This window comes from Notechis scutatus, chromosome 4 (assembly GCF_049901735.1).
Source record: "Notechis scutatus isolate UNSWTSFEM ecotype Mainland chromosome 4, rNotScu1.2, whole genome shotgun sequence".
NCBI lineage: Eukaryota > Metazoa > Chordata > Lepidosauria > Squamata > Elapidae > Notechis > Notechis scutatus.
Genome location: NC_142012.1, coordinates 10,373,875 through 10,399,467, shown reverse-complemented (window position 1 = coordinate 10,399,467; position 25,593 = coordinate 10,373,875). Strand labels below are relative to the sequence as shown.

General features: G+C 43.8%; 2 protein-coding genes across 2 annotated transcripts in view; one reads left to right on the top strand and one right to left on the bottom strand.

The window, feature by feature from the left end:
- The window catches only part of FRAS1 (Fraser extracellular matrix complex subunit 1), a 419,940-nt gene that overhangs the window by 114,616 nt on the left and 279,731 nt on the right, over nucleotides 1–25,593 (bottom strand). Inside the window, 7 exon segments of the mRNA XM_087962750.1 lie at nucleotides 951–1,076; nucleotides 3,323–3,454; nucleotides 6,868–6,900; nucleotides 14,672–14,809; nucleotides 15,898–16,012; nucleotides 16,476–16,592; nucleotides 23,206–23,384. Coding sequence (XP_087818876.1) covers nucleotides 951–1,076; nucleotides 3,323–3,454; nucleotides 6,868–6,900; nucleotides 14,672–14,809; nucleotides 15,898–16,012; nucleotides 16,476–16,592; nucleotides 23,206–23,384 — 840 coding nt within the window.
- Nucleotides 1–25,593, top strand: part of PAQR3 (progestin and adipoQ receptor family member 3) — a 360,815-nt gene that overhangs the window by 295,598 nt on the left and 39,624 nt on the right. The window lies entirely within an intron of this gene.

The following is a 25,593-nucleotide window of genomic DNA, read 5'->3' as shown; positions in this document are numbered from 1 at the left end:
AGGAGACTGTGAATTCTAGTCCTGCTTAAACATGAAAGACAGCAGTAAAATCACAAGTCATGGTCAACTGATGTCTGACTTAATGAGCTGTGGTGACTCACTTAATGTCAGGACTGACTCGCACTTTCACCTATATTCCACTTCGCTGGCAGCTTGACAAACAAAAGGGCAGGGGGTGAAATGGAATGCAAGGGCGGGAGGGGAATGGCATCTAAACATTGTCGGTTCCCAGGACACATTGCTCCCCCCTCAAGGACACCCCGAGCAGATGTCCCACCGTGGCCGGCTGGTTCCCATAACAAAATGAACAGAAGTGATTGGTGCACTATAATGGATTGTGGGTGGCCCGTGGGGAAAGGGAGAATGAATTATGCTTGCTTTGGGGCAGGAAACCCAGAGCTGCTTTGCTTCTTCTGTGCCAGTGTGGTTTTATTCAGTAAAGTTTGATACTCTTGGTAAAATAATGTCCCAGGAGTTTCTTTTTCTGGATTCTCCAACTGGACAGCTGTCACTTAACACAGTGATCCCCAACCTTCTTATGCCTGCGGCCCGGTATCGTATGGCGCTACATCTTGATGAAAAAAGTGCTTCCGGTGAGCTTTCACCGAAAAGCTCACCGGAAGCACTTTTCATCAAAAGAGATATGCTCTGCGGCAAACCAGCCGCGCCCGCAGACTGTTCCACGGACTGGTACCGTCCGCTGACCGGACGTGGTTGGGGACCCTGATCTAACAGAAGTAAGCCTGTTATGGTCAGAGGATACTTATGACCATGGCACTTAGTGACAAAGTGGCACTTGCTGCTCCTCATTTGTGGCCATTAAGCGAGGACTACCGGTAAGCATTCGTGTTGCATTTCAGTGGATTTTTGCTTCTTCTTAACAGGTGTGTGTGTCTTTTGACCTAAAAGGTCACAGACAAAACAGTAGGAGAGATTTCCCCGGAGCTTACCTGTTGCCATGTAGACTGGGAATCCGGAACCGTGCCTGAGAAGAGCTCCATGGTGAGGGGGTTCTACCACTTCAAAGAAGAGGTCCTCAGCTGCAATATGCCCGTCACTCAGCGCCAACTTTATTCCTTAACCATCCAAATATAGAGAGGGAGGAAGCAAAATAGGTTTAGAGGTTTAGCTTCCGATCTCCAGGGAGACTGCAACTTATAACCAGGTGAGAGCGCAAATAGGGGAGTCGGTGGACTTTCAGGTATTGGTACATTCGAAAACTTGGGTCATAACATTGATCAAAACGCCTGGTATGTTATTGAGCAATAACAGTACAGGTAGTCCTCAACTTACGATCTCAGTGACTTTTAAGTTATAACAGACCACGCCCCCCCCACCCTCCAGCCTAAAAAAAGGGTGTTGTCAGGGCGCCGGTAGTTACCCCCATTTAAATCATGAGTCTCTAGCCGGATTTTCAAAGCTTAAAGAAGATTTATTAGGAGTAAACATGCCAGTGCTACCTGGGTGTAGCCAACTCTGAGGCACATCATTCATTGTCACCCTTGACCGTCGTTTTCCCCCACCCGCTGGGTGTATCGTAATTCATATTCTCCAATGGGACACATCCATAGCCAAGAGTCATCAATCATACTCTTCAGTTAGAATTTTGCACGGCAGAAACTTCAGTCGCCTAGAAACTATCTATGAAAATGTTTATGGAATGTAGTTTTGGTTTTGCAAGATGCTACTGTGCCCCCCCCCGCCCCCATTTTTTTTTTTTTTTTGCTGGCAACTCTAAAAGACCAGAGAAATATTTTATGAGTTGACAGGTGTCAAGCGCTGGGGAAATCAGGAGATTCGGGCAGTTCAAATGAGTATAAAGATTTATTGCAAGCTTAAGCTCTCTACAAGAATCTGAACTGCTAACAGTCAAGGGAAATTAGCGGGAAATAAGAAAGGCATTCAAGATGAGCTGGACTTAGATCTCTTGTGAGCACGCAGGGACTCGTGACTGATGACGTGTTGGACCTTTCCCTTTGGGCTTAAGCCTGGTCATCTCCTATCAGAGGTACTTACAACCTGGTTCCGAAATACAACAGCTGCCTACTCACCCCCAATCATGTGACACTTCAGGTGTTCGGCAACCAGCTCACGTTTACGGCTCTTTAAAACATCCCACAGTCATCTGACTGCCATTCACGCTGGTTTTTACGACTTGGTGTTTACTTCTGGTTTTAGCAAATCATGGGTTGGGTTAATAACTGTACTGTTTGTTTGAAGACCACCAAAAAAAAAACCCCACAACCCACCAGGTTGTAAAATCGGGTCGGTCACGGGGGTGACTCACTTTGCAACCATCCTGACTTAAGACCATAATGGGAAAGTATCATTACAGTCTTTAAGTGGAGGACTACCTGTACAAGGGCAGATTTCCTAATAACAGAATAACAGAGTTGGAAGGGACCTTGGAGGTCCTCTAGTCCAACCCCCTGCCTAGCCAGGAGAGCCATACCATTCCAGACAAATGATTATCCAATCTCTTCTTAAAAAACTCCAGTGTTGGCGCACCCACAACTTCTGAAGGCAAATTGTTCCACTGATTAATTGTTCTAAATATCAGGAAATTTCTTATGATTTCTAGGTTGCTTCTCTCCTTGATTAGTTTCCACCCATTGCTTCTTCTGGTTTCGGTTTCTTTAGACAACAGGTTGACCCTTTCCTCTCTGTGGCAGCCCCTTAGATATTGGAACACTGCTGTCATGTCACCCCTAGTCCTTCTTTCCATCAAACTAGACATACCCAATTCCAGCAATCATTCTTCATATGTTTTAGCCTCCAGTCTCTTCATCATCCTTGTTGCTCTTCTCTGCACTCTTGCTAGAATTTCAACATCTTGTTTATATACGTGGTGACAACCAAAACTGGATGATAATGAAAATCACTGTTCAAAATCACTATATGCATCTTTGAAGTTGGATTCATTGGTTGAATATTGGGAAACTAAAGAGGGCTGCATTGGTTGATATATTAGCTTCATGTGTCAGTTTAAAATAAATGCCACAGGCAAGAGCTAAATCTCCCATTATGCTTCCACGTTAAAGGATTCACACTCGCAAGGATCCCATGCAGAGTGATGGTTCCAGGTGGATTTCTTCAATTACGTTTTACGTCTTCCTCTCTTTGCTGATGTCCACATGGAAAGTGGGTTCCCAGATCTTTTTATCGATGTTTAATTCCTCTACTGAACGTTCGGTTTCTAGACTGGTGCCAAGTAATTTATGGGAAGCCCCCTAATTGAACTGCTACCGTTATGAATTATAAATATAGCATAGTGTGTACCTGGAGCCCATTGATGAACTAGTGGGTTTTTTTTCCCCCTTACCAATGGCAGCTCTGCCTCCTTGGCTGACCTCGAGCACCGGAGCAGTAATCTGGAACAACGGAGGCTCTACATCAGTGGAAAGCAAGTGGATGGTAAACGCCATCTCGGGACTTACGTGTTCTCCATCCGACACTGAAAGAAAGGACTGGAGTGAGAACGTTGCATAAAAGAATCAGGCTTAAAATGATCCCTTCCTTCTGTGGATTGGCTGAACTCTAAAATGATGGTGTTGCGGCCTGTCGGGCGCTGGCCCCTCTGGCAGCCAAATCAGAGGAGGAAGCGGAGCGGGAGTCGGGGGGGGGGGGCAGCATCAAGACAATCTGAGAGCTCCAAGGGGGGAGAGGGAATGGCGCTGTCAGAGATAGAGATAGAGGTGGAGCTTGGGCCATCCATTGGCTGGAGGTGGCTGATGAGAAAGAAGAGGAACAGCTGGGTCCTGTGCCTGACCCACAGATGCGCAGAAGGCAGAGGAGAGGAGAACAGTGGGACTCTATAGGCCGGTCCTCAGGACAGAAGAGCCACCGCTGCTAGCTAAGCCCCACCCTAGTTCTGGGGATAAAAGGCAGGGGGCGGGGATAAAAGGCAGGGGGCGGAGACGAATAGGTGTGGCAGACAACTATTTGTCTCCCTGTCGGTCAGCCACTGATACTCTGAACTTCTGCATCCTGTCTAGAATTGTATTGGAGGTCTTTCTTGGAATCTGTGGCATTGAGAGTCAGGTGCGCCTTCAGAGCATGTGTGTATGTGTCTCCGCTGCTGGAAAAAAAGCGGGCACACCTTCCATGACTTCTGTTACACGTGTGTTGAGTGAGAGAGAGACTCCTGGTGTGTTGGAGCCATTTCAGGGGGAAAGGGAGTGAGCTTCACTTTCCACAAGCACTTAACAGACTCTCTGCTTAAGAGACTTTCTTAGCCTGCTGAGAGAGAGAGAGAGGGAGGGAGGGAGGGAGGGATTGATTCTTTTCTGGGGTTGCTGGCGCTCCTAATAAAGGGAACGTTTAACTAAAAAACCATGTGCTTGTCGTGTTTGGGAACCTGGTCAGAACAGTTGGGTTTGACTCATAAAGTCTCAATGTCAGCTTTGCCAGGTAAACCAGATAGGAAACACGATGAGCTAACTCTACTTTATTGTTAAGGCTGCATGAACAGAATCTTGCAAGTCTGAAAGTACAAATCTCTTACTGTCCTTTTTTATCTCCTGAAAAGATAGCATGGATCGTTTCTAAAGTTTCTTTCTCTATCTCTTGTTCAAATGCTAACTCCTTCCTCTTTTAGCTGATCCTTCTTTAGGGAGCAGCCCCTACTTCCGTCTTGCAAGGCTATTCTCACATTCCATTATAACCAATAACATTAAAGGGGCTCCAGGTGAGACCATTCATAGATTCTAGTCCTGCCTTAGGTATGAAAGCCTGCTGGGTGACTTTGGGCCAATCACCAGGCGATGGTGAGTTCTAGTTCCACTTTAGGCATGAAAGGCAATTGGGTGGCTTTGGGGCAATCACCAGGCGATGGTGAGTTCTAGTTCCACTTTAGGCATGAAAGGCAATTGGGTGGCTTTGGGGCAATCACCAGGCGATGGTGAGTTCCAGTTCCACTTTAGGCATGAAAGGCAATTGGGTGGCTTTGGGCCAATCACCAGGCGATGGTGAGTTCTAGTTCCACTTTAGGCATGAAAGGCAATTGGGTGGCTTTGGGGCAATCACCAGGCGATGGTGAGTTCTAGTTCCACTTTAGGCATGAAAGGCAATTGGGTGGCTTTGGGGCAATCACCAGGCGATGGTGAGTTCTAGTTCCACTTTAGGCATGAAAGGCAATTGGGTGGCTTTGGGCCAATCACCAGGCGATGGTGAGTTCCAGTTCCACTTTAGGCATGAAAGGCAATTGGGTGGCTTTGGGCCAATCACCAGGCGATGGTGAGTTCTAGTTCCACTTTAGGCATGAAAGGCAATTGGGTGGCTTTGGGGCAATCACCAGGCGATGGTGAGTTCTAGTTCCACTTTAGGCATGAAAGGCAATTGGGTGGCTTTGGGCCAATCACCAGGCGATGGTGAGTTCCAGTTCCACTTTAGGCATGAAAGGCAATTGGGTGGCTTTGGGCCAATCACCAGGCGATGGTGAGTTCTAGTTCCACTTTAGGCATGAAAGGCAATTGGGTGGCTTTGGGGCAATCACCAGGCGATGGTGAGTTCTAGTTCCACTTTAGGCATGAAAGGCAATTGGGTGGCTTTGGGGCAATCACCAGGCGATGGTGAGTTCTAGTTCCACTTTAGGCATGAAAGGCAATTGGGTGGCTTTGGGGCAATCACCAGGCGATGGTGAGTTCTAGTTCCACTTTAGGCATGAAAGGCAATTGGGTGGCTTTGGGCCAATCACCAGGCGATGGTGAGTTCTAGTTCCACTTTAGGCATGAAAGGCAATTGGGTGGCTTTGGGGCAATCACCAGGCGATGGTGAGTTCCAGTTCCACTTTAGGCATGAAAGGCAATTGGGTGGCTTTGGGCCAATCACCAGGCGATGGTGAGTTCCAATGAAAGCCTGCTGGGTGGCTTTGGGCCAATCACCAGGCGATGGTGAGTTCTAGTTCCACTTTAGGCATGAAAGGCAATTGGGTGGCTTTGGGCCAATCACCAGGCGATGGTGAGTTCCAGTTCCACTTTAGGCATGAAAGGCAATTGGGTGGCTTTGGGCCAATCACCAGGCGATGGTGAGTTCTAGTTCCACTTTAGGCATGAAAGGCAATTGGGTGGCTTTGGGCCAATCACCAGGCGATGGTGAGTTCTAGTTCCACTTTAGGCATGAAAGGCAATTGGGTGGCTTTGGGGCAATCACCAGGCGATGGTGAGTTCTAGTTCCACTTTAGGCATGAAAGGCAATTGGGTGGCTTTGGGGCAATCACCAGGCGATGGTGAGTTCTAGTTCCACTTTAGGCATGAAAGGCAATTGGGGGCTTTGGGCCAATCACCAGGCGATGGTGAGTTCTAGTTCCACTTTAGGCATGAAAGGCAATTGGGTGGCTTTGGGGCAATCACCAGGCGATGGTGAGTTCCAGTTTCACTTTAGGCATGAAAGGCAATTGGGGGGCTTTGGGCCAATCACCAGGCGATGGTGAGTTCCAGTTCCACTTTAGGCATGAAAGGCAATTGGGGGGCTTTGGGTTAATCACCAGGAGATGGTGAGTTCTAGTCCCACCTTAGGCACAAAAGCCAACTGGGTAACTAAGTCACTCTCTTTCATCTCAATTCATCCCTCTTATTTTGTGGAGAAAAAAAAGAGAAGGAAAGAGCATTGGGTATGTTCGCTGCCTTGATAAAAATAAAAAAGGTGGGATAAAAAAATAAATTTAATGTTATCTAGTTGGGTAAGAAATATCTGCAAGCAAATAACGAAGCTTAGAGAGCACCAAGGATGCCGCAGTGTTTGATCCATCACCAAGTCTCCTATTTCAACACTACATTTCCTGTTTATAAGGTGGTCCTAAGGTCTTCAAAATAGTATAAAAGTATAAAATACACACTTTTGAGTGATGTGCAACCAATATCCACATACCTGTAAAATGAAAGTTAATCGATTCTGGAAGACCTAGAAGAGATGAAAAGGTTAGGAAAACACAATTGTTTGCAGCCCAGAGAATCATACAATATAAAATGAAATTGATCCACTATACAGGTATGATGTCACAAAGAATTTGTGGAAGGGAAAAGACACAAATCCAACTGTATTTGGAAATACTGGCTGCATTCTCAGTAGATGCAAGACCACCATTTTTAAGATAATTAAGACAGAAAAATAGTTTTCTATTTGGGTGAAGATTTCAAAATTTGTTTTATTTTGAAGCAAAATGTGGTAGGCCTCCATGAGTTGACAGATAACAGTTAATCAGAGTTGGAAGGGACCTTGTAGGTCATTTAGTCCAACTCCCTGCCCAAGCAGGAGATCCTACACCATTTCTGACAGATTGGAGTCCAATCTCTTCTTGAAAGTGTCAAGTGATGGCGCTCCCACACCTTCCGAGGGAAAGCTGTTCCATTGGTTGATTGTTCTCACTGTCATAAAATTTCTCCTTATTTCCAGGTTAAATCTCTCCTTGTTCAATTTCCATTATTCCTTGCCTGGCTACAGGAACTTTAGAAAATAGCTTAATCCCCTCCTCTCTGTGGCAGCCCTTCAAATATTGGAAGATGCTATCATGTCTCCCCTGGTCCTTCTCTTTAGTAAAGAGACTAGCCAAGCCCAGTTCCTGCAACGCTTCTTCATATGTTTTAGTCTCCAGTCCCCTCATCATCCTGGTTGCTCTTCTCTGTACTTTTTCTAAAGTCTCAACATCTTTTTTATAATTTGGTGACCAAAACTGGATGCAGTACTCTAAGTGTGGTCTTACTAAGGCTTTATAGAGTGGTATTAGTACCTCCCTTGATTTTGATTGCATCCCTCTGATAATGCAACTTAGGATTGCATTAGCTTTTTTGGCTGCTGCTGCACACTGCTGGCTTATATTTAGCTGGTTGTCCTCTAAGACTCCAAGATCCCTCTCACAGTTACTGCTATTAAGCCTGGTTTCACCAGTCTATAAGTGTACTTTGGGTTTTTCTTGCCTAAGTGTAGGACTTTACTTTTCTCTACATTGAATTCCATTTTGTTAGATACGGCTCAGGGTTCTAGTCTGTCAAGATCCATCTGGATCTTGAGCCTATCATCTTGGGTGTTAGCTATTCCTGCCATCTTAGTATCATCTGCAAATTTGGTAAGTTCCCCTTCTATTCTCTCATCTAAGTCGTAAATGAAGATATTGAAGAGTACTGGGCCTAAGACGGAACCTTGTGGCACCCCACTGCTTAACTTCCCTCCATGTAGACTTAGACCCATTAAGGACTACTCATTGAGTACGATTTGTCAGCCAGTTGCGAATCCATCTGATGATGGTGCTATCTATCCCACTTTTTTCTAGCTTACCAGAAAAAAAAGTTAGAGCAGCGGTGTCAAACTCAAGGCCCACAGGCCAGATCTGGCCCGCAATATGGTTCAATCTAGCCCACGGGGCCATCTTGGTCTACTCAATGTGAAGAGGGAACATGCCAGCAGTTTGGGGAATAGCGTCAAACTAACCACGCCCACCCAGTCAGCCACACCCACCCAGTCGGCCACGCCAACTCCCCCCCCCCCCCGAGGTCAACCATAGCCTTGATATGGCCCTCAATGAAATTGTGTTTGACACCCCTGAGTTAAGAGGAAGTCCTAAAACTAGAAATTCTCCAGTCTTCTGCACCTCCAACAACGTTTCTCAGTGCAGTGGTGGAATACAAGTGTGGCCATTCATACTTCCAAATTCAATGTTTACTGCCTGGTTCACTGGAGGGACAGAAATCAACCAGAAATCAATGTTGAGAAAGCCAATGAATCATCTCTTCTTGTACATTTTTAAAAGCTCTCTAGCATTTCCAGTTAAAAGTCCTCGAAAAAAGAGAAGCTGGATAAAAGAGTCCTTAAGGACCAGTTTCTATCCTTCCTCTGGTGTTTTTTTTAGATAATCGATCTTGCCTCTTTATTAAATACCTTTTCTCTATCTTTTCCCCTCTCTTGCTTCCCACCAGGATTTTGAGAAATGATTTAATAAAGAGAAAGGTTTTTTTTAGAACTGGGCTTTGGCGTTTCAAAAGCTTTTTTGGGCTTCTCCCATGAATGCTGATAACTTGGATAATCCGGTCCTACGTGTTAGGCAGAGTAAGGTGGCAGATTTGGACTGTCATAAAAAGACAGCCAATTAACACAGGTAGTCCTCGACTTACAACAGTTCATTTTGTGACCGTTCCAAGTTACTACAACGGCACTGAAAAACGGGACTTATGACCATTTTTCACACTTATGGTGTCAGGATTCCGGAAGATACCCCCATTTAAATCATGAGTCTCGAGACAAACTTCCAAAACTTCAAAATGATTTATTGGGAGTTAACGTGCGGCACTTCCTGGATGTAGCCGATTCTGAGACACATAATTCATTGTCATCCTTGACCCTGGTTTTCCCCCACTCCTTGGGTGTATCGTAATTCATATTCTCCAATGGGACACATCCATAGCACAGAGTCATCAATCATGCTCTCCAGTTAGAATTTAGTGCTGCAGAAACTTCAGTCACCTAGTTACTATCTTTGAAAACATTTATGGAATGCACTTTCATTTTTGCAAGCTGCTGCACTGCTTCCCCCCCCTTTCTATTGGCAACTCTAAAAAGACCATAGAAACAGTTTATGAGTTGAAATATGGCTGTCGTGGCATCCCCATGATCACATGATCAAAATTCAGACACTTGGCATCTGACTCATATATATGACCGTTGCAGCGTCCCCAGGGGTCACTTGATCCCCTTTTGAGACCTTTCTGACGAGCAAAGTCAATGTGGGAAGCCCAGATTTCACTTAACAACTGTGTTCCTAATTCAACAGCTGCCGTGATTCTTTTAACAATGGTGGGAAGAAAGGTCGTCAAATGGGGCAAAATTCACTTCACAAATATCTCGCTTAACAACAACAGAAAATTCGGGGCTCAACTGTGGTCGCAAGTCGAGGACTTCCTGTAGTTATCGAAATGAGTTTTGAAGGATTTGTACTGGGCAGAATGGAGAAATGTGGCTTCTTGGATGCTTCTGATGAAACTTGAGTACAAGTACCTCAACTTATAGCCTTGGCAATGACGACCACAATTCCCACTGTTAAACAAGGCAGTTGTTGAGCTCGTCCAATTTCTATGTCTTTTTTTTGCCACCATCGATAGACGAATCACTGCAGTTGTTAAGTGAATCAGGCAGTCATTAAGCAAATCTTGGGCAGGGGGTCGGACTAGATGACCTACAAGGTCCCTTCCAACTCTGATTATCTGTTATCTGTTAAATCTGGCTTTCCCCCATTGACTTTGCATACTGGAAGTAGGCTGGGTTGGGTCACAAATGGGCATCATCTGACTTTGGGATGCTACAACTGTTGTGAATATATATATATTCTGGTTGGCACAAGTGTCCAAAATATTCTAGGCTGCATTAATAGAGGGATAGAATCAAGATCACTTGAAGTGTTAATAGCACTTTATAATGCCTTGGTAAGGCCACGCTTGGAATACTGCATGCAGTTTTTAGTCAGCCACGATGTAAAAAAAAAGATGTTGAGACTCTAGAAAGAGTGCAGAGAAGAGCAACAAGGATGATTAGGGGACTGGAGGATAAAACATACGAAGAACGGTTGCTGGAACTGGGTATGTCTAGTCTGATGAAAAGAAGGACTAGAGGAGACATGATAGCAGTGTTCCAATATCTCAGGGGCTGCCACAAAGAAGAAGGAGTCAAGCTATTCTCCAAAGCACCTGAAGGCAGGACAAGAAGCAATGGGTGGAAACTAATCAAGGAGAGAAGCAACCTGGAACTAAGGAGAAAATTCTTAACAGTGTGAACAATTAAACAATGGAACAGCTCGCCTTCAGAAGTTGTGGGTGCTCCATCACTGGAGGTTTTTAAGAAGAGACTGGACAACCATTTGTTTGAAGTGGTATAGGGCTTCCTGCCTAAGCAGAGGGCTGGACTAGAAGACCTCCAAGGTCCCTTCCAACTCTGTTACTCTATTTTTTCAATATGATCATGTGACGATGGGGATGCTGCAACGGTTGCAAGTGTGAACATCCGCCATAAATCACTTTTTTTCAGCGCTGTTGTTACTTCGAGTGGTCACTAAATGAACAGTTGTAAGTCGAGGATTACCCCTAGTTTGGTATACTATCCTTAACCAAGGTGGGAAGACGGGGATAAAATGCAGCTCTGGTCCAAGCTTCAGGATCTTTGGGGATCTTATTTAAAAGCAACTCAGGATTTTAACAACTGGGGGTGTGGGGGGGGAGTATTTTTAAGTACCTTAGGCCTGTTTATAGCAAAGGCTGACACAAAATCTATCTTTAAAATGTGAAAAAAAAGGAGTACTTTTGAAAAATGCCCTGCTTTTCAGCTTTTGGCAGCTCGTTTCAGTACAGCTCTCATTCATTTTGATGGATTGTGCGCCCTTGTGCTTTGCTCCTGGCAGGCTAAACACAGCAAGCAAGGCATGCTGGTTCCTATTGGACTTTGTATGTTTGTTCCTTTTGCAGACATAAAAATAGCAGCGCCTTGGACTTGCAACGCATCTAAGGTGTAACATCTAAGCAATGCCTAATAATGCAAGCAAGTTTGATAGGACCTGGGGGAATTTCATGAGCTGATATTAATTCATCAACTGATACTTGTTAGGGATAACATTGTTTACCCTAACTGGTTTGGGTAAAAATAATAAATAAGTTATCATGGTTTGTTGGTTAAAGTGTGTGTAACTTTAACTATAAGAATGTAATTAAGGGTGTGGTTGTAAAAGCACCATAAAAGAAGCAAGTCAATTGCAGCTCTCTCTCTCTGGCTTAATGATCCCTAATTACTGGATGGATTGATGACTGCGTTTTTCCTTACTGGAACGGAGGAGAGAAAGGAGTGTTGATTTCTCAACGGAGAGAAGAGATAATACGGACTGATTTATTGTAAGTGAACTGACATTGGCTGTTCAACACGAACTTTGCAAATTGAGTATCCCCGACTGGACTGACTGAAATGATACATGACTAATGGACCGTTTATTTTGACTATGCTATAATTCCTAATGGAATAAACTATATTTTTGATAGCACAAGCGTATCTGTATTTTACTGCGTGTTAACTAAAATACAAACTTATCTCACACATTTACCTGTCTGCCTATCTGACTACGCTACACATTCTGTTTAGTTTGTTTTCCTTAACACTCGTTGGGGAATTCAGGCTTAACAATACTGATCTGATGATTAGCAGTATAATTGCTGCAAAATTTGATTGTGACACACACACACACACGGCCCCACAAATCATGGATGGCCCTATATTATTAGACAGAACAGGGAAATTATGAATGGGCTTCACTGCAAGGCAGAATTAATATTCACCCAACAAACTGGAATGGATTGCCACATCACGAAGAGGCTGGTGGTTTAACTATTCTTCATGATTTCCTTTGGTGGAGTCCTAAATTTCAGGATATTGGACTTGGCATTACCTTGCTACCTAACAGAGGGGCTAATAGAAGCATCATGTTCTGCGTTCACCAAGCACGCCTGGAAGATGAATCTGAATGACATTTCTGGCTTAAGACTAACATTTTTAGCATTCTATAACGTAAGACTAACATACGACTAAAATGCCATAACATTTCTTGCACAAAAGGCAAGACAAAAAAACAATGGATGGAAACTAACCAAGGAGAGAAGCAACCTAGAACTAAGGAGCAAATTCGTAAGGGTGAGAGCAAAAATGTTAGTCTTATGACCTTTTTAACATTCTAGCACAGTGGTGGCTAACCTTTTTGGGCTCCCGTGCCAAAAATTGTGTGCGCGCTCGCATGCCAGCACCCAGAAGGCAATGTGCCCCGCCCCCCATGCATGCACGCGCAACAACCCCCCACCGTGCCCCTTACCTGCACTGCGCATGCGTGCTCCTTCCAGCTGATTTTCGGCCCATTTGAGGCCTTTTTTGGCCTCCCTCAGGCTTGAGGGAAGCCTCTGCAGCCTCGGGAGACTGAAAAACAGGCCTGTTTTGTCACTTCAAAATGGGCTGTTTTTCATCCTCCAAAGGCTGCAGAAGTTTCCCTTGAGACTCAGCGAGGCCGAAAAAGGCTTCAAATGGGCTAAAAATCAGCTGGAAGGTGTGTGCACACGCAGTGCAGGTAAATTTGGCTGGGGCTCGCACGCCCACACAAATGGCTCCGCGTGTCACCTGTGGCACCATGTGCTATAGGTTCGCCATCACGGTTCCAGCATAAGGCTAAACCTAAGACGAAAATGCCATCACATTTCTTGCACCAAAAGGCAAGACTAGAAACAATGGATGGAAAGGAGAGAAGCAACCTAGAACTAAAGAGAAATTTCCTGATAGTGAGAACAATCAAACAGTGAAACAGCTTGCCTTCAGAAGTTGTGGGTACTCTAACAGTGGACATCAGTTACCCTTATCATAATGCTTTGTTTTGAGGACGAAAAGTGTGTCTTTTTTGGCAGAACATTTTTAAAGGGCCATAGATCCTTCATAAGTATTTGACCCATGTGCTTCCTTGGTTTTCTTATGGCTGGGATCTTAAATCCTTCAAATATTGTTAAAATCTATTGCTCAACCTTCCCACCGTTGTCTAGATCGATGTTTCTCAACATCACAAGATGGTGTAGACTTCAACTCCCAGAATTCCCCAACCAGCCTATTGACCTCCACTCATCTTAAGGTTAGTATAGAATAACAGAGTTGGAAGGGACCTTGGAGGTCTTCTAGTCCAGCCCTCTGCCTAGGCAGGAAATCCAATACCATTTCAGACAAAAGGTTGTCCAATCTCATCTTAAAAACTTCTGGTGTTGGAGCATCCACACCTTCTAGAGGCAAGTTGTTCCACGGATTAATTGTTCGGTCAGGAAATTTCTCCTTAGTTCTAAGGTTGCTTCTCTCCTTGATTAGTTTCCATCACTTCTTGTCCTGCCTTCAGGTGCTTTGGAAAATAGCTTGACTCCCTCTTCTTTGTGGCAGCCCCTGAGATACTGGAACACTGCTATCATGTCACCCCTAGTCCTTCTTTTCATCAAACTAGACACACCCAAGTCAAACAATCATTTTTTTATATGTTTTAGCCTCCAGTCCCCTAATCATCCTTTTGCTGAGAAATACTGGTTTAGAGAACATTGGGGAGGTATGTGTTAGGGATAACATTGGTTACCTAACTTAGTTTGGGTAGAATAATATATAAACTATGTTAGTGAGTTTAAGTGTATGTATCACTTTAAACTTTAAACCAAGTTTTTGGGTGCGGTTGTAAAATCACCATAAGAGGGAGCAAGAGAGCTCACTGTTTCCCTGGCTTATACTGGAATGCTGACAATGATGGATTGATGGTGATAACTGCGTGTTTGCTGAGAGAATAAAAGGGGTTTGATTTTTCTTCATATCTCTGACTGCAAAAGAGATATATCACTGGACTGATTGATTGTAAGTTTAATGAACTCTTTTTCGACACTGGACTTTGCAAACTGAATAACCCCCGGACTGACTGAACTTAGTGTCTGACATATGGACTTTTGACTATGCTATAACTCTTGCTGGAATAAAAACTATTTAACTTGCACAGTGTATCTGTCTTACTGAGTGTAAGCTACTACAACGTTTTGTCTCACATATCTGCCTGCCTGCAAGACTGCCGTTGCACGTTCTGCTAGGGTGTATATCCCTAACAGTATGGATGGAAATCTATGAATGAGTGCTAGTTAGTAGGTTAAATTCTTACCAGCAAAGGAGAATTCCATCAGCTCTCTAATATGCGGTCCAGCACTAGGTGGACGATAGACAATTTTGCCATTGTTGATGTCCGTTTGGGTAAAAGTAGTTACCGGGATGAATGGTTTGTCTCTGTGCTCCACCATGCCTGTTACAGTGGAGAGAGAGTTTATTTATTTCTTAGTTAATCTCAATAGACTATAAACTATCCATCATTGTTAGGTAAATAAGTACAGTAGTCAAATATTGAACATAAATTCTAACAAATATGTTTTCTATAAGACTGTAATTATGTTCTTCCAAAGTTCTGCGGATGGGTCCATAACTTCAGAGTGGCTTTGTCCACAACAATTAAACCTGCATTCACTTAATAATTATAGAACCTTCAACCAGCCATTCCATCTTGCTTAACTCCTGTTGATACATGTGGCTGTCTAGTTTCTGATTAACCAATCAGAATTTCTGTGGACTTTATATGAGGCTAATCAAAACCCAAGGCTTGCAGTGCTCATGGCCACCAAAATCTCTATTATCAGAGCGTTAAATGTGAGTCTTTGGAACTTGTCAATTTTGCTTCAAATATGATATGAATAAGTATTCTTTCCCAGTTCAGATTTTAATCCCAGTAAGAGCATTCTCTTCCATTCAACATCTGATGTTCAATAGTTCTGCAGAAACAACCCAGTCCTCAATTCACCAGCCTGAGAAGTGCAAAAAGGATGTGTGAGAATTCAGATTTGCACCCTATTTCTCAGTTTTGAAGGGTAACCATTTTGAAGGGTAACCATCCAAGTCTCTCTAATTAAGATGGAGGCAAACATTCAGCTATAGCAATAACACTTATATATTGCTTCATTGTGCTTTACAGCCCTCTCTAAGAAGTTTACAGAATCAGCATACTGCCCCGAACAACCTGGGTCCTCATTTTACGACCTTGGAAGGATGGAAGGCTGAGTCAACCTTGAGCTGGTCAGAATCGAACTGCTGGCAGTCAGCAGAGTCAGCCTGCAATACTGCAATCTAACCATTGTGCCACCATGGCTCCTTCAACACTTCAGTTTTGACCAAAGAAAGTTCAATAAGTTCCCAAGAACTTGTTAATTTATGAATGCTTAATTTATAAATACCTTCACAATCCTTCAACTTACCCTCCCTCACTGCCTGGTTACCTGCCTACCGGTTTCAGTTGTAAAAACAATCACAGAGGAAAAAAATGTATATATGAAATGATCTTGCCTTGATTTGGAGGCAAGGGTACAGTCACGTTGTACGTGATTTCTTCACTTTGAGTTTGCGAGTTGACAAAAGACAGTTGATGGGGTTGAATAGGTGTCACACGATCTTCTAGTGCCTAAAAGATAAGATATTTACCAAATAAACGTGTACTTATACACCATCTTGACTTTTTTTGACTATCTTCGCCCTATAGATGGCGCTGGTCCATTTGCATCGCACTCGTGTCAGAAGCTCCAAGGCTCTTCCGGGTTGAAAAGATCAGAAGGTGAGATCACCGTTGCCTGGAGTATGCCCAGTTGGAGTCTCCTTTCATGTCCCCGGCAGGAGCTGGAGCAAAGGGTGAGAGCTCACCCTTTCCCATAACAGCATCGGGTCTTGAACATGGGCTTGCTGCTTGTCAACCCAGTGTCCTAACCATGCGAGCTATGATGCTCCTCAGCTGGTCCATTAAGTATACAAAGCTTGTATAATCCAAGTTTGTATAAATTCTCCAATAAAAACATAAAGTACAGCTCTGTTATCAGTGACCCCTGTTTAAAGAAACATGCATTTTGGGAGAAATGTAATTCTGGACTTACTGTCATGTGAAAAGAAGATCTGGAGGAGGACACAGGTGACCCCAGGTGAGGTGGTAAGATGGCAATGTTGAACAGGTGGGTCTCAAGATGAGTCTGTGGAAAACCTGCACCAGAGACCTGCAAAGATGACATCACACAAAGGAAACAGAGGCAGTGAGACTTTTATGCATCATGACGGATAGGTTCATAGTGCAGTTATGAGCAGTGGTGAGATTCAACCAATGTAACAACCGGTTCGGTGAGGGCGTGCACACTCTGCATTTTGAAAAGCCCATTTCAAAGTCTTATACTTACCTTCTACTGCAGCACAAAGTGACTAAAACAGCTGATGCGCGGCAAACCGCTCTGCCACGTGAATCAGCTCTGCTAAAAAAAACAGGAAATAAAGCACAAGGAAAGAGCAGGGGTGGATGGGCGGGGCCAAATGCTCACCGGAACTACCGGTTCGCTTAAACCAGTCTGAACCGGTAGAATCCCACCACTGGTTATGAAATGGTTGGAGCAGAGAGATTACAGATTACAGATAGTCTTCAATTTACAACCATTTGTTGATGGTATGCGGCCCTCCCAAGCTCCGTTTTCACTGGCAAAGGGTTGCAGGAGGCTGTGGCAGCTGAAATCGGAGCTCATTTTCACTGGCAGAAGCACCGCAGGTCGGTCCTTCGCTGATTCCAGGAGGGCCCCGTGGGCCAGATCAAAGGATCCCTCTGGGCCAGATCCAGCCCCCGGCCCTTGAGTTTGACACCCCTGTTTTAGACCAATAAAATTATAACATCTATAACAGGAACCAATTTTTTTTCCACATGTGGGGTGAAAATTTGATGTTCTGATGTTCCAAATAAATACCGTATTTGCCGGCGTATAAGACGACTTTTTTGCCCTGAAAAACATGCCTCCAATTGGGGTCGTCTTATATGCCGGGTCGTCTTATACGCCGGCAAATAGTAATTGGGAAGCACTGCGGCTGCCCGCGGCTGAGGCACTTTGCGCACCGTGGAAACGAATCCCGTGAAGCCGAAGGAGCAGCCAGCCTTCTCCCAGCTCCCAAGGAAACGAGGCTCGCACCGCCCGAGCTCCGCTGAGGTATCCGGCTGGGGCTGTCAGGAGTTGTTACCGCTGGCGCGGCTCCGCGGCTCCAGTCCGCGTTGCCTCGGGAAGGGAAAGGCAAAACCAGGAGCCGCTGCTGCCATTGCAAGCGCCGCCGCGCTCTTCCTTTTTGCCTTCCCTTCCCGAGGCAACGCGAGACTGGAGCCGCGCCAGTGGTAACAACTCCTGACAGCCCCAGCCGGATACCTCAGCGGAGCCTGGGCGGTGCGAGCCTTGTTTCCTGGGAGCTGGGAGAAGGCTGGCTGCTCCTTTCGGCTTCACGGGATTCGTTTCCACGGTGCACAAAAGTGCCTCAAAAAAAAAAAAAAAAGTGGAAGGCGCGGAAGAGGGGCGAGTATATAACAAACTATATTTTGAGTGGAAATGTTGGGGGGTCGTCTTATACGCCGGGTCGTCTTATACGCCGGCATATACGGTACATAGATAACAAGGCAAAAATAATGTTGGCCCTGTCTTTTTTGATATAATTCTTTAAATAATGTGTTTTCTTCTGAAATGTGTGCAATTGATTAAATCAACTCTGCAATGTCAGATATCTTAATATCCCAGAGGAGTTGTGACTTCAATTAGGATTAATCTGGAAGTATTTTTAGAACTCAGGCAAAAGAAAACTATTTCTTTTTTCTTTTTTTTTTTTTTGCCCCCTGAAACAATGATCCAAAGATTTCATTTTAAAATAGCTTAAAAAGAAAACCACAGTGAGAAATACACCTGGGGGATGGGGAAATCTTACAGTGTAGGTTGCTGGCATAATGATAAAGCTACTTCTAAGAAGAAAAATTAGATGCAAATAAATTATGTAAGACAATAATTATAGGATCAATCTTTAAATATGTCCAATTTTGAAGCTGTAAACTATAAAAAGGTAAGCCTCTTTTTTTTCCCAAAGAAATCAGAAACATTAAGAAAAAATGCTGCCTGTTTGTGATGGTACATTTGCACACAAAAAGAACAGAATTGAAAAGTAGATACATAAATAAAATTTCCTTCAAATTACCTGTTATGTCAAACAAACTTGCTAGAATCATCCCCCTATGTACATTTGATTGAGATTTTAAGATATTTCTAAAGGTCTTTTAACCTAGCACACAAACTATTAAAACACATACATATTTTCACCCATTCTTCCTTCTTGGGCATTGCCAAAAATCAGAAAACTAAGGTAAACCACAGCATTTATCACATTATTAATTTATGACTATTACTAATTCTGATTGGTTTTATAATATAGTGGTATTGGGGTTTAGATTTATTTCTGATAGCATATCTGAATTCAAGAATGATAATTGTTTCTGTGAAAAGGAGGCGCTTGTGTATATGTAAAATCATTCTCCGATATAGTGGGGTTTATTGATAATCCCAATTGTGAGTTTTGGAGTAAATATTAGAGATGATCCTACTATTGATAATGCTGTCTGTATCACTCTTTCCCTAAGGGAGAACTCTGTTAAAATTTAATTAAGGCTCACTCTCCCAGTATGTGTAGTCCTTGAGTTATGACTGTAACGGAGCTTGGTCATCACCTTGCAAGTCTTGATGGTTGTAGAAAGGGACACTCGTGTGACTGACTCGATTTTACGTCCTTCTTTTGTGATGATTGTTAAGCAAACATGATTGTCTTTAAGTGAACCCAATGTCAGTGTTACAAGTAATACACCCAGTAGCAAACAGAAACAGGTAGATTCCTCAAAGAACCGTTTTATTTGGAGTTATCATATTAGCACAGACTGGTGAAAACCGACTCTGAAGGTTCCCATGGTTTTCACCTAATTAAAAGTAAAAGTTCCCCCCTTTTCCCAAACAGTCACATGGTCCAATCAAAGTGCTGTCCAGTTGCTTGGTAACATCACTCCTCCTCTCTTCAGTCACCTGTGTTGGAACATCCTTGGTTCCCAGGAGAATGTATTTTGTTTTGGCTACAAAACCCCAGCTATCTCTATTCTCTCTCCCTCCCTATTCCCCATCTCCTTTGTGGCAATACTGAAACCTCAAAAATGGCCTTCATCAGGCCAGCTTCAGAGCTGACATTTAAGCAAAATGCTAGTTTTCAGCAAAAACCTACATCGGGGTCACATGATCACAAGACATGGTTGTAAATGCGGACCAGTTACCAAGTGCTCAAAATGTGGAAGAGGGCAGAACTTCAGAACTAGGTCCCGGGTACATTTTGGGGGATCCAGTGTATCTTTGAAGAGAGGGCTACCTGTAGGTGGATTCCAAGTTCTTTCAATCAAATGCTGTCACCTGAATGGACACCGAAACCATGCCTTCTCTGTTAGCATCCCTACTCTCTGGAAGCAGAATGGGACAACTTGCCCTAGCCAATTTGCTGTGGTCACCTCACCACAACTACCTCATCATGGCCAACTCACCCTGGCTAACTCGCCACAGCCAACTCATTGCAGGACAATTCACCGCAGGACAAATTTCAATTCAAGTTAATTATTTAAACTAGATTAACAGAAATTGTTTCAATTTTTGTCATTTAGTTTTCATTTTGTCCCTCCTTTTGCTTCCTTTCTTTAAATATTCTATTCCACCATTTCTTTGACATAAGTATAACCCTTGTCCTGCAGTGAGTTGGCCCACAGCAAGTTGGCCATGTTGGCTGCAGCAAGTTGGCCATGGAGAGCTGGCTGTGGAAAGTTTACCATTGTGAGTTGGCTGTAGTGAGTTGTCCACACAGCAAATTGTCATAGACCCCTTCTGGAGGAGTATCCCCTCAGAGCAATATTTCCTACCCTTGGCACCTCTGAGGGGTGTGGACTTCGGCTCCCAGAATTCCCCAGTCAGCTAGAATTCTGGGAGTTGAAGTCCACTCATCTTAAGCCTGCCCAGGTCGAGCAACACTGCCCTAGAAATACAGATGGCACTTCATTGTCCCGTGATTCAGGAAGGCTTTTCACATCTACCTGTGTTGCCAGGCCTCAGGTGAGGAAGCCTATGCAGCTCCTGTCATGTTTTTAATCCTGCTTCTATCGTTTTTATAGATACGATGGTTTTGGTCTGGTCTGCCCTGTTTTGGCTTGCGTGCTTTTAATTGACTTTTATTTACTTTATAACATAATAACAAAGTTGAAAGGGACCTTGGAGGTCTTCTAGTCCAACTCTCTGCTCAAGCAGGAAAGCGTATACCATTTCAGACAAATGGTACAACCTACAGTGTTGGAGCACCCATGATTTCTGGACGCAAGTTATTCCACTGGTATATTGTTCTAACTGTCAGGAAATTTGTCCTTAGTTCTATGCTGCTTCTCTCCCTTAATTGTGTGGCCCACCAGCTGCCAGCAGAGCTGGTGGCAGATTCGGACGATAAGGAGGTTGGGGACGAACGTGAGCCAGTTCTGCAGCCTGGGGAAGGCTCTGATGGACGCTCAGCATCGGACACAGAGATAGAGCCAGGGCCGTCTGGCATTTCCCAGCCAGAGAGGCAGTTGCCTTTGGAGTCAGAGATGAGTGAGGAGGAGGAACATCTGGGGACTGTTCCAGATGCGCGCATGCGCAGAGCAGATAGGAGAGGTGAACAATGGGGAACAATGAGCCGGCTCAGGAAGCAAAACAAACATGGATGCTGACTGGCCCCTTCCTGGCTGGGGAATAAATAGGAGGAAAGGGGAGTGGTTTGGTTGTCGCAGACAACCATTGGCATTTCTGGAAAGTTTGCTCCTTGTGTGTTTCATGGTTTCAGGTGCTTTGGAGAATAGCTTGACCCCCTCTTCTTTGTGGCAGCCCCTGAGATGGATCCGGTAAACCATCCACAGTCCTCTGCAAAGTGCAGCTACAATAAATGTAATCCATTACTAATAAATAAACAAAACACCACCATAGTGCCTTATCAGAATGCATCCTACAACCCACACACATCCCACAGCAGATAAGCGGCTATGCCACCGATCCCCTGAATCGATAGAAGATTTCAGAAGGGCCGCCCCAAGGAACGACAGAGAAATCAATAAATGGCAACACGCAGACACCATCCTCTTACGCGACGTGAAAGAAATGTGGCATGGAATATTTCCTGACTCAAAAAAAGGAAACAGAGATCGTAGGGTTTCCTAGACCACCATCAAGATTCGGTCAAGTGAACCCTTGGGGGGAAAAGTCCATAGAAAGGGAAGTAAATGACAGATCTGTAAGTGAGCTTGGGGAGATCAATTCTGCGAGCGGTGGCTGGAAACGCAGTTCCCAGAATATTAATTTTAAAAAAATCATCCATCTGCATTTTCTCAGCAGCCGCTAGTCCTTCATCTGCAGTCTGGCAGATAGATTATTGTTTTGTGATAGAATAAAGCTACGCACAGCTTCTCTCCACCTCCCTACACACACACACACAAGAAACCACACAAAAGTTTAACTACATAATTATTTCCACAGTCGCAATATAGTTCTTCAGAAAAGCCCAAACTGCGACCTTCCCTTCCATCATGCTACACACTGAAAAATGCATACAGGACAACCACAAGTCCAAGATCTCAGATAACAACAGCTGTTGTTAACAGTTAACAACATGTTAACAACAGCATATTTGGGCTCAATTGCAGTTGTAAGTCGAGGATTACCTGTACAGCTGCGCGCAGCTTTTCTCCAACTTTCTACACAGACACACATAAAAAAAGTTTAATTATGTAATTATTTTCCCAGTCACAAAATAATTCTTCAGGAAACTCCAAACTGCAACCTTCCCTTCCATCATGCTGCGAACAGAAAAATTGCACACCACAACACAGCTATTAATTTTAAAAGGATCTGGCCTCTTCTACATTACCTCTTTAACATCTATGATAATTACCTCAGAAATTATCTCAGTTGCCTCCTGAGTGCATTAACAGAGGGATACAGATCAAGTGAGGTACTAATACCACTCTATAAAGCCTTAGTAAGACCACACCTAGAGTATTGCATCCAGTTTTGGTCACCACACTATAAAAAAGATGTTGAGACTCTAGAAAAAGTACAGAGAAGAGCAACCAGGATGATTAGGGGACTGGAGACTAAAACATATAGAGAATGGTTACAGGAACTGGGCATGGCTAGTCTAGTGAAGAGAAGGACCAGGGGAGACATGTTAGCAGTCTTCCAATATTTGAGGGGCTGCCACAGAGAGGAAGGGGTCAAGCTATTTTCCAAGGCACTCGAAAGCCAGACAAGGAATAATGGATGGAAACTGAATGAGATATTTAACCTGGAAATAAGGAGAAATTTTCTGACAGTAAGAACAATCAACCAATGGAACAGGCCCTCAGAAGTTGTGGGAGCTTCATCACTTGAGACTTTCAAGAAGCGATTGGACTCCCATCTGTCAGAAATGGTGTAGGGTCTCCTGCCTGGGCAGGGGGTTGGACAAGATGACCTACAAGGTCTCTTCCAACTCTGATTATCTGTTAAGTACTTTTTATGCACACTGAGAGTATATGCACCAAGACAAATTCCTTGTGTGTCTAATCACACTTGGCCAATAAAGAATTCATTCATTCATTCATTCATTCATTCATTCATTCATTCATCCACCTCAGCTGTCTCTCCTTCCAGCTCTCAAGTATGTCAAACTGAATTCATATGAATCCACCACCTAACCAAATTCAGGCTTGACACTCATTACTTAACGATGGTGTAACCAACGTACCTGGAAGCGGAATGAGTCACTCTCTGTTTCGGCTCCAGAGTGCCTGTACCAAATGACACCTTCATTGATGTCCTGTTGGGTGAAGGTGGTTGTTGGGGTAGCTCTACCACCACTGGCCAAAGGCTGCCATCCTAGTCCAGAATCATCGGCCAGCATGGGAACCAGAAACACCACTTCACCTAGGAAAGCAGGCAGAAAGAGATAGGAGGACACTTCGAGGAAGTGAATGTTAGGAGTTTTCAAAATTGTGGTACTTTGACGGACCACTAAAATTATGACCTTGAGATGTGAAGGTCCTAATAGCAATAGCACTTAGACTTATATACCATTTTACACTGCTTTACAGCCCTCTCTAAGTGGTTTACAAATTCAGCATATTGCCCCCAATGATCTGGGTCCTCATTTTACTGAAATTTGGAAGGATGGAAAGCTGAGTCAACCTTGAGTCGGTTAGGATTGAACTGCTGACAGTTGGCAGAGTCAGCCTGCAATACTGCCTTCTAACCGCTGCGCCTTCTACTTCCCTAAATGGTACGATTGCACTTTCAGCTCAAAGCCCCACAGAACATGTGAAAATGTACTTTGTGCTTTGCAAAAAAGTACATTATTAAGGATGAAATGCCTACAAAATGAAGGAGAATATGTGTAAGAGAGATCTCCCTATTTTTCTACTTTCGAACTACTAGGTTGGCAGAAGCTGGGACAAGTAACGGGAGCTCACTCTGTTATGTGGCGCTAGAGATTCGAACCGCCAAACTGCCAACCTTTCTGATCGACAAGCTCAGCGTCTTAGCCACTGAGCCACCGTGTCCCTTATTTTCCCTGGTAGCATCCACCATGAGGAAGGTAACTTTCAACCTCCATGGCTTTTTGTTTCCTTATTTAGATTTTTCTCTCAGAACATTTCACTGCAAATCTCCCAGAAGAAGAATCGGATGCGTCTTACAACCTTTATAAAAACTGAACATTGTTAGAGACATCTGAACTGCTCTCAACAGTCATTCGATCAAAATGGTAGTCATGGTGGGATTCAGTATTCATGTCACTGCCTAAAGAAATCCTCTGGGCCAAAATGGGATACAGTCATTCCTGCCTTTAAACTCTTTTGACACCGGAGTTACAGATTTTATTACCCTGACAGTCTGGATATGGCTGCTTTATCTCTGTATTTGTGCTCTTGAGAAAACAGTTCCCGGAGGGGGCTTACTACTGAACGCCTGAATTATGTAGAATGCACACATCTCCATTAAATAACCTCACACACCAAAGTGATCTGGCACATAATTAATAACTCTTCCTCTTTATGCTTCTCTCCAACTTTTTCATTCATGTAGCAGCCACTAAATTGTGCTTTGAGTGTTTAAAGAAACACCCGAATAAATATTGAGGGCTGGTTCCAGGCAATTAGTAAGGCTCGGTTCCTAGTTGAGGAACCCCAACAGCAGAACCTCAAGTTATAGCCAAGACATCTTAGAAACTGATGAAGGAAATTCCCAGCTTCAATTATCGATTATTATGAATTACATCCAATTATTATGAATTACATTCATTAAAATGGAGTTTCTTGGACTTGTTTGAACCTCTTTTTCCCACAATGTAAAACCAAAAGGGCTAATTGCCCTCATTCCAGCCTAGTATTGCAATACATTAAATTCATTAAATAACCTATTGAAAGCTTTCGGTCATTCTCTTATGCAAAGGACTGAACGGCATACAATTTTAGAGGGATAGTTCTGTGTAATTCGTTTATTTAAAGATCGACCTCTTCCTTTTTTAACCTATTAAAGATAGGCGTATCTATCACCAGACCTTCCAACTTTGTTATTCAACTGCAGTTGGGAATCAAAACCTTCCAATGGATGTTTTTAGAGTTGTGCAATTATAAATATAAACCAAGCAAGCTTGCTATTCAGCCTGGCTATTAAAAAGAGCTTGCGGGCGGGGGGATGCTTGATATAATTCGAAGTTGTCCTATCTCTTGTTTGTGTTTCTGGAACGTGTGAAAAAAAATTAATAAGGGACAAGAAGTTACTTTTCCACAGAAATTCTTGCAGAAAACATGAAACAGAAAGTAAGGAACTTCTCCTCCGCCTGGGCCACACAGCTGCTGCTGTAGTAGTATTTGTACTTATATCACAATCCCCCTTTTACACATGCAGCAACCGTATGGCTCAGCTTCCCGCAGTGTTCCTAGCTTCTTTACGAGCCCAGAATGGATCTCCTGGGAATGGCCCAGTCATTCAAGTCTTCATTCTCTTCCTTGGCCGAGGCTGTTAAAACAGTCTGGGGACCGATCTTGGCACTAAGTGGGATCCCTTCTGGCAATGCTTTATGAGAATCTGCCAATGCTATTTCCAGTGATCTGCCCATCTACTGCGCTTGAAAGCT